This window comes from Lissotriton vulgaris, chromosome 9 (genome assembly GCF_964263255.1).
Source record: "Lissotriton vulgaris chromosome 9, aLisVul1.2, whole genome shotgun sequence".
In the NCBI taxonomy this organism is placed as follows: domain Eukaryota; kingdom Metazoa; phylum Chordata; class Amphibia; order Caudata; family Salamandridae; genus Lissotriton; species Lissotriton vulgaris.
Window position 1 is genome coordinate 339788879 of NC_141697.1, and position 13971 is coordinate 339802849.

The window sequence follows — 13971 nt, forward strand, 5'->3', positions numbered from 1 at the left end:
AAGGTTGCCTAGAAGATCATCAGCGTCAGCTGCCCTGAACAAGCTGCACTGGCTTCCTATTCAGAAGCGGATCTTATTCAAAGTCCTCGTGATCACATTTAGGTGTTTTCACAAACGTGGCCCAAAATATCTGAATAACAGATTTCACAGGTACTATCCCTCCAGAGAACTCAGGTCAGCCACAGCTAATCTGATGACTGTCCCTAAGTACAAACTAGCCACCAAAGGGGGAAAGTCACTGGCAGTTCTTGGGGCCAAAGCCTGGAACACACTCCCCACGGACCTCCGTCTAATATCATCAGAACAGATCTTTAAAAAATCTTTAAAAACCTGGATCTACGGATTGTCAGAATCAAAATGTAAAACTCTGGTCTAACTATACATAACAATTTAAACGCAGATAAAAACATAGTACAACCTGTCAGCAATGAAGACAAAGCGCCAGGATGCTCCTTGGAGTGACAGAGCGCTATACAAAAACCCACAAACATCAAACAACATCAACATATTTGTAGCACCTGGCTGTCAGCAGTGTCTGCAGAGGGTTCCCAGGAAACTGGCTCCCTCACTGCTGTCATTTGTATAGTAGGGCACTATTTCTGACATTTGTAACTGGTAGAGTTGGAGCCAACAATGCCATCCATAGTTTACCAGAAATGCTAGCATGAAGCAGTGTCATGCTGTGACTCCATGCTTATCTAGCCTCTTACATTATCCTTGGGGCCTCCCGCCTACATCTCATCAGGACAGACCTCTACTTAGAAGGCAGACAAGAGGATACCAACTCTGATGGCAGAGCAGGTCCACTGCCAGTGTTGCTGGGGAGGGGGCTACTAGCGAGGGTCTCCTCCAGAGACACAGCGGTTGGATTTCCAACTCCATGGTGCAGGAACTTAGTTTAATCTATTCTAGAAAACAAAGGTCCGAAGGATAATTTAATTACATACACAGTAAAGTTATAGACTTGCATCAGTACTATATCTGGTTATTCCAGTACCCAGCCGGGTCAGGAAATTTTATTCAATATATGTAACAAAAATTAGGTGACCACGAAGGGGGTCAAATTCAAACATTTGATAGGGTACAAGCCTGCACCTATCCAAGAGTAAGCTGACAAACAATTTAGAAGGAAGATAGAAATAGAGAAAACAAACAATATCAGGCAAGAAAGACGTGGGAGCCAACTGTCCCTTGCAATTGGGTAATTAGTAAAGCAAGTTTAGACATACAATATCTGCTATCACAATAGTCTCAATGGATATATTGCAGAATTGTTTAGACGGTCGACGACGTTTCGATCCCTGGCTCCTAATGAACCGGGATCATCATCAGGACTTGGTAATTAGTTGCCTGTTTTGAATTTTGAAGCGCCTGGAGGGGTCCAAATAGTTCAGCGAATCGGTTCCGAGAGTCTATGATAGTTCCTTGTAGCGCGAACTAGGTCTGAGGTTGGATACCTCAGGCTGCGGTATCTAAACACGGATGAAGGTTGAGCACATCTAGATCCCAGGCGGGTAGTCCTCTTGGTGAGGGAGTGGGGTGCTCCCGTGGAGAATAGTTGCCACAATTGGCGATAATTTCTCTCAGGACACTATTATCGTTAAAATAGCGTCTGTGTAGCTCCACAATCGGGCAGTGTACCAGAAGTCGGTAGGCTCAATGGCCAATCATCCCGACACCAAGGGATTTCCTTGGTGTCGGGATGATCATCCGTGTTTATATACCGCAGCCTGAGGTATCCAACCTCAGACCTAGTTCGCGCTACAAGGAACTATCATAGACTCTCGGAACCGATTCGCGGAACTATTTGGACCCCTCCAGGCGCTTCAAAATTCAAAACAGGCAACTAATTACCAAGTCCAGATGATGATCCCGGTTCATTAGGAGCCAGGGATCGAAACGTCGTCGACCGTCTAAACAATTCTGCAATATATCCATTGAGACTATTGTGATTGCAGATATTGTATGTCTAAACTTGCTTTACTAATTACCCAATTGCAAGGGACAGTTGGCTCCCACGTCTTTCTTGCTTGATATTGTTAGTTTTCTCTATTTCTATCTTCCTTCTAAATTGTTTGTCAGCTTACTCTTGGATAGGTGCAGGCTTGTACCCTATCAAATGTTTGAATCTGACCCCCTTCGTGGTCACCTAATTTTTGTTACATATATTGAATAAAATTTCATGACCCGGCTGGGTACTGGAATAACCAGATATAGTACCGATTCAAGTCTATAACTTTACTGTGTATGTAATTAAATTATCCTTAGGACCTTTGTTTTCTAGAATAGATTGTCCGCCCATGGTCCGAAGGTATCCATTGGGTTCCCTTGTTATAACTTAAAAGGAACTTAGTTTAAAGCACCAGCACGAAATAGAAATCCATTTGGATTCCGATCTATACCCAGCCCACTACGCAATACTGTACAGATGGTGTTTTCTGGCCATGATCAATCCCACCAGTGAAGTTCAGGAACACAGTGGAACTCCAAATAAGTTTGGCGCAAAATAAGGATGGAGATGAACAGGTCATCTTGATTCAGATGTAGGTATTCAGCTTTCACTGTAAGCATCCATATTAACATGGCAGGAACCATAAAAAACCATTGAAAATGTCAACCTAGATAGGAGTATACATGTATCTAAAACCTCAAACTTTCTAGCAGAAAGAGATAACAGAATCCTGCTGGCAAACACATGATAAAAATAGAAGAGGTCCTGTCACAGTGTTCATGACAGTCTTGTACTAGAATGGCTCCGGTCAGTGATTGATGCATTTATTGAGGAGGATCTATGGAGTCAAATCGTGCTGGGAGGATGACCCACTGCCAGAAACTCATATAGGGCCCCAAATGGTCCCCTGAGGCGCACTGGGGGCACAGCAGCATGCTTGAACATCTCAACCATGGCATAAAGCAAACACGTTAGTTCTGTCTCAAGCGGTGGAAATTCTGTATAGGTCAGCATCGGTTGCAGTGTCACGTGTAGTAGAGGCGAACAAATTACTTACCTTTGGTAACGATATATCTGGAAGAAACAGTAGTTAGTATTAGATTCCTTACCTTAGACTATTCCCAGGCGTCAGACTGGATCCGGAAACATTTGCGAAGCAGTACCCCTGCTCGTCGGTAGGCGTCGTCTGCAGCTCCGCGTCAGTCATCGGATGACGCCGCCCTCGCGCGCTGACGTCAGTTATTATACACAGCTTTTCCGCGCCAGAAACGCAGAGCCATGATAAAAACCAACACTGGTGCCATGAAACTAGGGCCCTGAAAGGGGAAGACATTAACCCTAGATATTGGTTCACAGAACGGGGAGGATGGGTGGGGCGGTAAGGAATCTAATACTAACTACTGTGTCTTCCAGATATATCGTTACCGAAGGTAAGTAACTTGTTCATCTGAAAGAAATAGGCTAGTATTAGATTCCTTACCTTAGAATAGATACCCCAGCAATACCAATCCCGGTGGTGGGTCTGCGAACCAATAATCACACCAGAAAGTCATGGAGGACGGAACGGCCAAAGAAGCCATCCCTCTGGACTTGACAGTCCAGGCAGTAATGTCTTGCAAACGTGTGCAGCGAGGCCCACGTAGCTGCCTGACAAATGTCCTGCAAGGGGACTCCCTGACCCAGAGCAGTAGTAGCCGCTGTGGCCCGAGTGGAATGGGCCCTCAGCCCAACAGGAGGTTCCTTCTTAGCCAAGGAGTAGCATGCCTTGATACACAACACAACCCACCGGGAGATGGTCTGCTTGTGTAACGCCTGTCCCTTCTTAGCGCCCAAGTAACCAACAAAGAGTTGGTCATCCACCCAGAACTGGCGTGTGCGCACCAGATAAAATGAGAGCGCACATTTGGGGTCCAGGCGGTGGAGCCGCTCTTCCTCCTTTGAGGGATGTGGAGGCGGAAAGAAGGTGGGCAAGGTCATGGACTGCCTGATGTGGAAGGCCGTGACAACCTTGGGCAGGAAAGAGGGTCTTGTCCGCAACACAACCTTGTCCGGATGGACAGAAAGGAAAGGAGGTTTGGAAGAAAGAGTCTGGAGCTCACTCACTCTCCTGGCAGAGGTGATGGCAACCAGGAAGGCAGTCGTCGGAGTAAGAAGGCGAAGAGGACAGTTATGAAGTGGCTCAAAGGGAGCGCACATCAGATAGGTAAGAACAAGGTTCAAGTCCCACTAAGGCATCACGAATGGAACAGGGGGGAACATGTGTGTGATGCCCTTCAAAAACTTATTTACACTCGGGGACTTGAACAAAGATGGCTGATCAGGTAGCCTTAAAAAGGCTGAAAGGGCAGAAAGGTAGCTCTTGAGAGTGCCCAGAGCAGAGCCCTGCTGGGCAAGAGAAAGAAGGACGAGAAGAACCTCAGAAAGTGGGGCAGAGAGAGGATCCACAGCCTTTGCTGTGCACCATGCCACAAATCTGTTCCACCTGTAGGCGTATACCAACTTAGTGGAGGGACACCTGGCTGCCAGAATCACAGTACAGACTTCAGGAGGCAAGTCAAATGGCCTCAACAGTCGCCGCTCAATCGCCAAGCATGTAGGTGGAGACTGGACAGGTTCGGGTGGAGGACCGTCCCCTGCTGCTGCGACAGAAGGTCCTCTTGAAGAGGCAGACGAACCGGGGGATCGACTGACATACTGAGTAGCTCGGGATACCAGTACCTTCGTGCCCAGTCCGGAGCCACAAGGATAACTTGGGCCCGGTCGCGCTTGATCTTCTTCAGCACTCTGGGCAGAAGTGGTATAGGCAGAAAGGCACACAACAGACCGCAACTCCACTCGTGACGAAAAGCGTCTCCGAGCGAGTGCCGCCTTGGAAATTCTAACGCGCAGAACTGATGAGATTGGGCGTGCTCTTCGGTGGCGAATAGATCTAACCAAGGCTCTCCCCACTGCAGAAAGAGGCCTTGCTCCACATCCGAGTTCAGACGCCATTCGTGATCCATCATGCACCGCCGGCTGAGTTCGTCCGCCCAGGCGTTCAGAGAACCTGCCAGGTGTTGAACCACCAGAGTCATGCCCTGATGTTCCAGCCACTGCCAGAGGCGCAGAGCCTCCTGGCAGAGGGTCCACGACCCCACTCCGCCCTGTTTGTTGGAGTACCACATGGCGGTTGTATTGTCCGTGAACACCTGCACTACGCTCCCCCGGACAGAGGGGAGGAATGCCTTCAGTGCTAGACGAATCGCCCTCAGATCCAGAAGGTTGATATGGGGCCGGGACTCCGCCGGAGACCAGAGGCCTCTGATCTCCGCCTCTCCCATGTGGCCTCCCCAACCCAGGAGGGACGCGTCTGTCACAACTACGTGCTCCGGTTGGGGTAAGGAGAGGGACCTGCCACTGACCCAATCGTGGTCCGTGAGCCACCACTGCAGCTGTCTCGCAGTGTCCTCCGAGATCAGGACATGGTCGGACAGGTTGCCCTGATGCTGGGCCCACTGAAACTTCAGGTCCCACTGCAGAGCCCGCATCCGCCACCAGGCGTGATGCACCAGAAGGAGGCAGGAGGCCATCAGCCCCAGAAGCCGCAGCGTCAACCTGACCGAGACCCGGGACAAAGGCTGAAAGATTGGAATCAGAGCCTGAATATCTCGAACCCGCTGTCCGGGAGGATAATCCCGAAACTGCGCCGAGTCGAGAACCGCTCCGATGAAGAGGAGCTTCTCAGAGAGGCACAGGTGTGTTTTTTGCACACTGATGGAAAACCCCAGCTGGTGCAGGAGGTCTGCCGTTGTCTGGAGGTGGCTGACAACTGCCTGGGGCGAGCCAGCCTTCAGCAACCAGCCGTCGGGGTAGGGAAGACTGAAACCCCTAACCTGCGCAGATGAGCTGCGACCACGGCCATCACCTTCGTGAACACCTGTGGGGCGCTGGTAAGGCCGAAGGGGAGCACAGTAAACTGAAAGTGCTCGTGGCCTACAGTGAACCGCAGGTAGCGCCGGTGGGCCGGCAGAATGGGAATGTGGAAATAAGCGTCCTGCAAGTCCAACGCTACCGTCCAGTCTCCTGGGTCCAGGGCAGCTAAGACCCGTGCCAGTGTCAGCATCTTGAACTTCTCTTTCCGGAGGAAGGAGTTGACGTTCCGTAGGTCCAAGATAGGGCGTAGGCCCCCTTTGCCCTTCTTGGGTACCAGAAAGTAGTGGGAGTAACAACCACACCCTACTTCCGGCCCAGGAACGCGCTCAATGGCCCCCTTGGCCAAGAGGGTCGTAACTTCCTCTTGCAGAAGTTGCAAGTGGTCCCCTGACACGCGGTGGAATTGTGGTGGCATGGTTGGAGGGGTCGTCTCGAAGGGGAGGGAGTAGCCCCTTCGGACGATTTGCAACACCCGCCTGTCCGAAGTGACAGTGCGCCAGAGGAAGTGGTGATGGCGAACCCTGCCCCCCACTGGCGTCACATGGGCCTGAAAGCACGGGCTAGGAGGCTTTAGAGGCGGATGCTGCGGGGGAAGGTGTGGACTGGCCTTGCCGTTGTCCCCGACCACCGCCACGGCGGTTTCCACGGCCGCCACGGCGTTGGATGTTAGTCTGCGGTGCATGGCTGGCAGCACGTGTGGGAGCGCCCCTTCCTTGGCCACGAAAGGGTCGAAAGGCACCCGTTTGCTGTCGCGGGGCCGAGAGGCCCAAGGACTTGGCCGTAGCCCTGGAGTCCTTGAAGCGCTCAAGCGCATGGTCTGCCTTGTCGCCAAAAAGGCGACGGCTATCGAACATAAGAGTGTTTTGGACATCGGCCGAAAAATTGGCGGACCTCAACCAGGCGTGGCGACGAATCACCACCGTCGTTGCCATCGCTCTGCCCAGTGAGTCAGTGGTATCCAGCCCACACCAGATAGAAAACCGTGCTGCATCTCGACCCTCCGCAAGGGCTTGGGTGAGTTTAGTCCTGACCTCCTCCAGACATTCTGGCAGCACGGCCGCAACCATGTCCCACAGAGAGTGGGTGTAGCGGCCCAAGAGGCACGCGGTGTTCACTGACCGCAGTCCCAAACTCAGGGATGAGAATACTTTCTTACCGTATTGCTCGTACCTCTTGGATTCCCGATCGGGCGGGGCCATCAGGAATGCGGTTTGGGAGTTGGGAAGCCTGGATGACCAGGCTCTCGGGGTGGGATGGGTGGACAGGAAGCAAGGGTCGCCCGGAGCCGAGCGGTGGCGTCTGGCCACGTTCCTATCTACAGGCTGACCTGTAGCAGGCTTGGACCAAGTGCCCAAAAGAACGTCCGAAAAGGCTTCATTAAACGGCAGCAGAGGCTCAGCCGAGCTTGACTGCGGTTTAAGGACCTCAGTGAGGAGCTTAGTCCTCACGGCCGCGATGGGGAGCTCCAGGCCTAAGACCTTGGCTGCCCGTATTAGCACCACACTGTAGGCAGCCCCCTACTCCGAAGCTACGGTGGGAGGGGAGACAAAACCAGTGTCTGGCGAGGTGTCCAGCCCACTGGCATCCCAAGCTCACCTGTCCAGTCCTGCTGAAACTGACATTCCCGTGCCAGAGGGTCCTCAGACCCTTCCCAATCCCCCTCGTCACCCAAATCCTGGTATTCAGGTTCAAAGGATGGGGCCGGTTCGTTAAAGTAAAAATCTCCAAGCGACGTCGAGAGCGGCGCCCAGCGGCGCCGCTCCGGCGCCGGAACCGAATCGAGGGTAGAATCGGGTATGGCGTTGACCGGAGGCGACGCCGGGGGCGACACCCTAGGGGTCGGCGCTGGTGAGGTTGTGAGGTCGACCGGCGCCGACCCGGATCCGGATCCAGTGAGGGCCTGCGGCGCTGGGACCAAAGTCGCTAGAGGCGCCGGGGACGAAGCACCCGACCCGCTAGGCCCCCCAGCCGGGGCCGCTGGGCCCGGAGGCGCCACGGAACCCAGCGGAGGAGGGAGAGACCTCATGGCCATGAGATACCGCTCGATCTCTTCTGGCGTCGCGTCATGCCCAGGGACCGGAAGGTATGGGGCAGGCTGCGACGCCCGTGACGCCGTCGGAGCCGAGTGGGTGGTGTCACCCGAACCCCAGGCCGCATCGCGCAAGCGTCGGGGTGGGTCGGAAGAGCGATGCCGCCTTTCCGACCTCTCATGCCTCTTACCTGAGGATCTTGATCCCGAAGACCGATGCCGACTCTCGGAGCTACGAGGGCTCCGACCCCGCGACCGGTCCCTCAAACTCCTGTGGGACCGGGACCTCAAACAGCGCGGGCCGACTGCCGGAGCTCAAGTCGCTTGCGGGACGGCTCCCGCCGAGCCTTAGACGTCTGGGCCCGGCAGTCGGTGCAGGTTCGGTCGTCGTGGTCGAGGCCTAGACACTGAAGACACAGGCGATGGGGGTCGGTAACCGTCATCAGTCGGCTGCACTTGGAGCAGGGTTTAAACCCGGGCATTTCTACCGGCACCGTCGGAGTCAATCGATTAAAAAAGCAGATCAAAATGATCAAAGTTTAGTCAAAAAATGACTAAAGGGTACTACTTCTCCGGATCTGCGCTTAGCTGGCGCGGAAAAGAGAAGAACTGACGTCATCGCGCGAGGGCGGCGTCTAAGTACTCCGGCGACGTCATCCCGGCGCAAACGACGCCGACAACTCACGCGGAGCCGCAGACGCCTACCGACGCGCAGGGGTACTGCTATGCAAAGGTTTCCGGATCCAGTCTGACGCATGGGGATATTCTAAGGTAAGGAATCTAATACTAACCTGTTTCTTTCAGATACAAGAATATGGCCGAGTGGCAGGTATTGGAGATATTGGCGCAACCAGAAGCAAGAATGAAATCCACGATCTCCAGTTCCAAAGAAGAATCTGCTGGAGGCAGGGTGCACCTAGGCAACCTACCTCAGAACCTTGAACACTGCTGATGGGTGTTGTCATCCCATCTTCTCTTTTCTGCTAGTCACTGTACCAAAGAATTTTGGGGAAATCTTGTTAAAACGCAAAAGAAAAATGTTAATACAGTAACAGTAGCTTAGGATATGTATCAAAGAATGTGAAAAAAAGATAACCAAATTCAGTGTGCCAGGGTAGGTGCTTTATGGTTCCAGCGCCGAAATAGACCTAGCGCCTCCTGAGGCAGTGGGGGGGCATTAACTAGGAAAACAAGTAGAAACATGCCCTTGTTAACTCGCACAGTGCACCCTCCGATGTGGCTTGGTTGACTTGGACTGTATAATGTATAGAGAGCTACAGGTGGTACAGTGTGGGTGATCTAGGACCAGATACAATGCATATCGGGCAAAGATCAGACATGAGATACAAAACCCTCTTCCAACACTAAATTGGCCTCTATTTCCCTGCTTTTACTTGCATGCAAGCCTAACACAGACTCAAGTTAAAGTACTAAGGAAAACAGAAGCAAAACCAAAGAAGCAAGGGAGATGGAAGGTTCAGAGAGAAAGTTCTAAACTTTTGAAGCAAAACACTAAAGGAAGAATGCTTGACTAATAGGAGCTTTAGATATTTAGGAAAGTGACAAGAAGAAAATGAAGAAAATGTCTTTACTGATGACAGACTGTATTCAGTCCGGATCCCAGCTCTGCTTCCACCGATGGTGCGATGCTCTGGAGCCTTAATATACAGCCAGTCACTCAGTGACAACCATTATTGACACCCCCCCCCCCCCGAAAAAAGATATATATTGTGATAAATAGGATATGTAAATCGTTCACCAACCTAAGACATACTGGAAAAACAGTATTCCATTTTGAGTCAAACTATAGGTGAGGTGGTCACCAAAATAAGTGAATCCATTTTGGGTGAAGATTGTATCTAAATACCAGAAGGATTTAAAGTGCAATATTCAAGCTGTGAATACACGGACGCTGCTGTGTAACATCGATGCACAAGTAAACACTGTAGAACTACGAATGCTCCAAGGAGAAAAAACATACTTGTCCACTTTCCCTTCGGTGTTTAAAAGGTTCATCAGTTTGTTCTGCGCATCGTCCAACGATTCCTGTTTAAGAACAGCTAAAACAAAAATAATAAGATAATGTATTGAGAAATATTTAAAATAAACATGATGTTTAAACTCTTAACACCCCAATTGTGGTGCTCGCTAGCATACAAATTAGACTTAAAATTAAAGTGGTATCCCTATATATATATTTAAATTGTGACCGTCAAAATAAATGTTGCCCAATATTATGTTTTTCAGAGCAAGCGTACCAATAAACAAACAATAAGCATTTACTACTACAGTGTACAAGTCAAACATTTCATAAGAACAGTACAGTAACTCATGTGAGAAAACACTGCTTACTATCTCATAGAGTTCATGTTAGAATATCTTGACAAAGAATAACAACAATGTGAAACTTATCAAGACCGATTCGATATGATTTTGTCTCATTGAACTGATGCAACCCCTTGCACCCTAGTTTTGGTCAAATACATTTGTTTGTAACACCGACATATGAAAAAACAGCATGGTGTAAGCCATATATGCAGACAAATTAATATGCTACTTTGCCTTGGGGGGGTGGGCGCAGAAAAGCGCAAGACTTTCCAAAGAGTCCCTGTTGGACCCGATATGCTGCTGCCCAGCCTTGCTACAATATCAAAGGAAGCTGCTAACATCAATGTTTCTGCCAAAAGGGGTACAGACGTGCTCAGAAGCAGTATCAGCACTTTTCTCCATACTTGGCCAACTTCAAGAGATACATAATAGAGGTACGATCTCGGCTGAGCGAATCAAAGGGGCCTTGCGACAATAAAGAAGAGGAAGATGCACTGGCCTCAGACAGCCGGCAGAGGCAGTTGAACACTCTCGAATTGCAAATGTAGACTTTCTTTCTTTGTAGTTCACCATTGAGCACTGTATACTACCCGTAGGTTCTTCTTACAAATTTTAGGCACATTTGCACATACATAGATTTAGCACCTTAAATGTCAGCAAATCAAAACTAGAACAACGATGGAGTTATCTCAAGTAGCTGTACACCACACTTGAGGGGTTGGGAGATGCACAGGTTTTGTAAGTGTTAATTCCAAGCTCTTTTTAAAAGTTCTGGTATAATAAGGAGTAACCAAGCAGTTTATAAGCGTATAATTAAATCTAATCTAATCTTGTTGGAATGTAGACCTATTTTAAGGGAAAGTTAATTGTACTTATGTATTTAATTATTTTATTTTTTTAATAAAGCCACTAGGTGCTTGTGGCGACCACTAGCAGTACGCAGAGTTGTCAAGAGTCAGAACTAAATTTTCTAATGGCTCACCACAACATAAATTGCAGGTGCCATGTCCAGTTTAGTAGTTCCTAGAAATTGGGCCACTTTGGAAAGTAATGCGTTTCTGTAATCCCCTACAAAGATTGCCACTAGGACATGGTGTGGGAAGGACGAGGAGAGGGTTGTAGCAACTTAGCAGTGACATATCAAATCCCCAGCTCAGCGGTTCCATGATCTGATGTCTAGTATTTAAACTCGGTTACTGAGGGTGATCTGCAGGTTTCAGGTGGGTGCCTGGCGTCGAGGGCGGTGTGCCGATTTCGCCACCACCCCCCTCCCGAGATCCATGGTGTGATTGTCTCTCACCATTCAAGTGCACAATTTTTTGGTTTCTCAAATCGAGAGTACCAGAGAAGGATTTTTCCTTCACTTGCACTTTTTACATATTTTCACTTTCACGTCCCTAGGTTAGAGTGGGCCTTAGCGTGCTCTTACCGCCGGGGTTTAGTCCAATTTTTGGTCCTGACGAATGCCTGGTAAATTTACACCTCCTACGGCAGAAACATGTTGACCCACTTGTAAACTACCTGGAAATAGCTAAACAATCTATTTGGCTTGTTTTCCAACACATTGATTTTAATATGTCCAATTGATCAAACATTAAATATTTTTTTGATACAACTTAAGACATTTTTAATCTTCACCACCACCACTATCACTTATCATTCACCATTTCACAATACCTGCTCCGCAGTAAATCTGGCGTTGTAGCACACTGGGGAGGCATTCGGCCTCTCCCAGTGGGGCCCTATGATGAAGCATGTCACCAACCATGTTGGTGAGTAAGGGCTTTCTATACAAACCTAATTGGTCTTTTGTATCCCTGTTTTCCTGCTCTTGTTGTCGTTATTAGAGTTCTTACACTCTTTTCTTGTTTAAGTCAGTACAATTGGGGACTAAGAGTGTATGATTACTTTCTACCTGCCTCTCTTTTTGTTGAATAGTATTTAAACTTGTCAGAACCTACTGATGGCTGCATTGTTATATTGCTCATAGTAAGGCACTGCAATGAACTCTGCAGGCAAGAAGTAGAAAGTGTTCCATTGGTTGAAGTCGTTTAATGGCCAGATTTGTTCTCGGTTTTTACGTAGATAGAATGAAATACACAAGCCCACACTAGTGTTTGAATATGGTTTTTCATGGGAGTTAAGCTCAAGCTCAGGCCCTCCACCACTCTAACTGCAGTCATCAATCCTCAAGAAGCATCAAAAAAACAAATGACAAGGGTGACCTCACTCCATGGCAAGAAGAGTGCCGTCAATGGCAAACATTTAGATTAAATAGGTAAACACCATTTGGTGAAGCAAGCTAAGGGCAGACCTATTTTCCAAAAATAAAATTAATATATGGGATAAAGTACTTCATAACAATTCATTATAAAGATACAGTCACTAAAACGTTTTGTGATCATTAACAGAAACAAGGCTGCAAGTCTAATAACTTTCTGAGATCATGAGCTCAGGTGTGACTTGCAATACCCTTTTCATGTATGGCTTGATGTTTATTACTTTTACTTTATATGCCTCCCTATTTAGATATAAGTTTTACCTTCTCGCTCTCTCATCCGTTTGTTCCTATTACTACTTTATAGTTTTATGGCCACCTCAAATCGAACCAAAAAGTTGTTTCGCGTTCCACTATTCACAACATCCCAGTCTTTCACATGCCTAAACATTTTGATAACCCCACTCCACAAGTCTCAGCCCACTATACCTCCTATATCCCCCCCTTCTAAATCCCTTTCCACATGGCTGCCAATTGACACTGTGTCAAGCGTGACAGCTTCAGACAGCCCAGACTTTTTAGCTGGTAATCCTTTGCACCCTCTTATTTTTCCGTCCATACTTACATTATTAACAAGCATTTACAATGCAACGGTTTTGCCTTTGGAAATGTTAAAGCTATTTGCAATGTAAATGACAATGCCATTTATTTATCTGTTTTCAAAACCAACACATAAATACAAATGTTGCCATTTACAATGCCAATAGCTCAAACTTTTCCAAAGGCGAAACCGTTGCATTGTAAATGCTTGTTTAAATAGGTGTTGGCTTTGAAAATATATAAATTAATAGCATTGTTATTCACAAAGCCAATAGCTTACACTTTCCTAATGCGAGTCCTATTGGCTATAGCAATGCTTGTTGGTAGCAAGCAAGGACAGTGCTGTTGTGGTGCTGAGTGATGATGTGGTTGGGCTGAGTGATGTGGTGGTGTATTAAGAGTGATGTGGTGGTGTATTAAGAGTGATGTGGTGGTGTATTAAGAGTGATGTGGTGGTGTATTAAGAGTGATGTGGTGGTGTATTAAGAGTGATGTGGTGGTGTTCCTGAGTGGTGTGGTGGTGTCCCAGAGTGATGTGGTGGTGTCCCAGAGTGATGTGGTGGTGTCCCAGAGTGATGTGGTGGTGTCCCAAAGTGATGTGGTGGTGTCCCAGAGTGATGTGGTGGTGCCCCAGAGTGATGTGGTGGTGCCCCAGAGTGATGTGGTGGTGCCCCTGAGTGATGTGGTGGTGCCCCTGAGTGATGTGGTGGTGCCCCTGAGTGATGTGGTGGTGCCCCTGAGTGATGTGGTGGTGCCCCTGAGTGACATGGTGGTGTCCCTGAGTGATGTGGTGTGTGAGGGTGTGTGTGGAGGCAGATGAAATTGTAGCAAACTGTGCCTGGCATTGCAAACTTTCAAGCTCAAATCAGATGTTTCGAATGACGAGGCAACAGAAGGCGCAGAAAAACAGCGGTATTTCATAGACATATTGAA

General features: G+C 48.7%; 1 protein-coding gene across 1 annotated transcript in view; it reads right to left on the reverse strand.

Moving 5' to 3' along the window:
• TRIP11 (thyroid hormone receptor interactor 11) overlaps positions 1-13971 on the reverse strand; it is a 485462-nt gene that overhangs the window by 73630 nt on the left and 397861 nt on the right. Inside the window, exon 17 of the mRNA XM_086937682.1 lies at positions 9874-9952. Coding sequence (XP_086793808.1) covers positions 9874-9952 — 79 coding nt within the window. The remainder of the gene's footprint in view (positions 1-9873; positions 9953-13971) is intronic.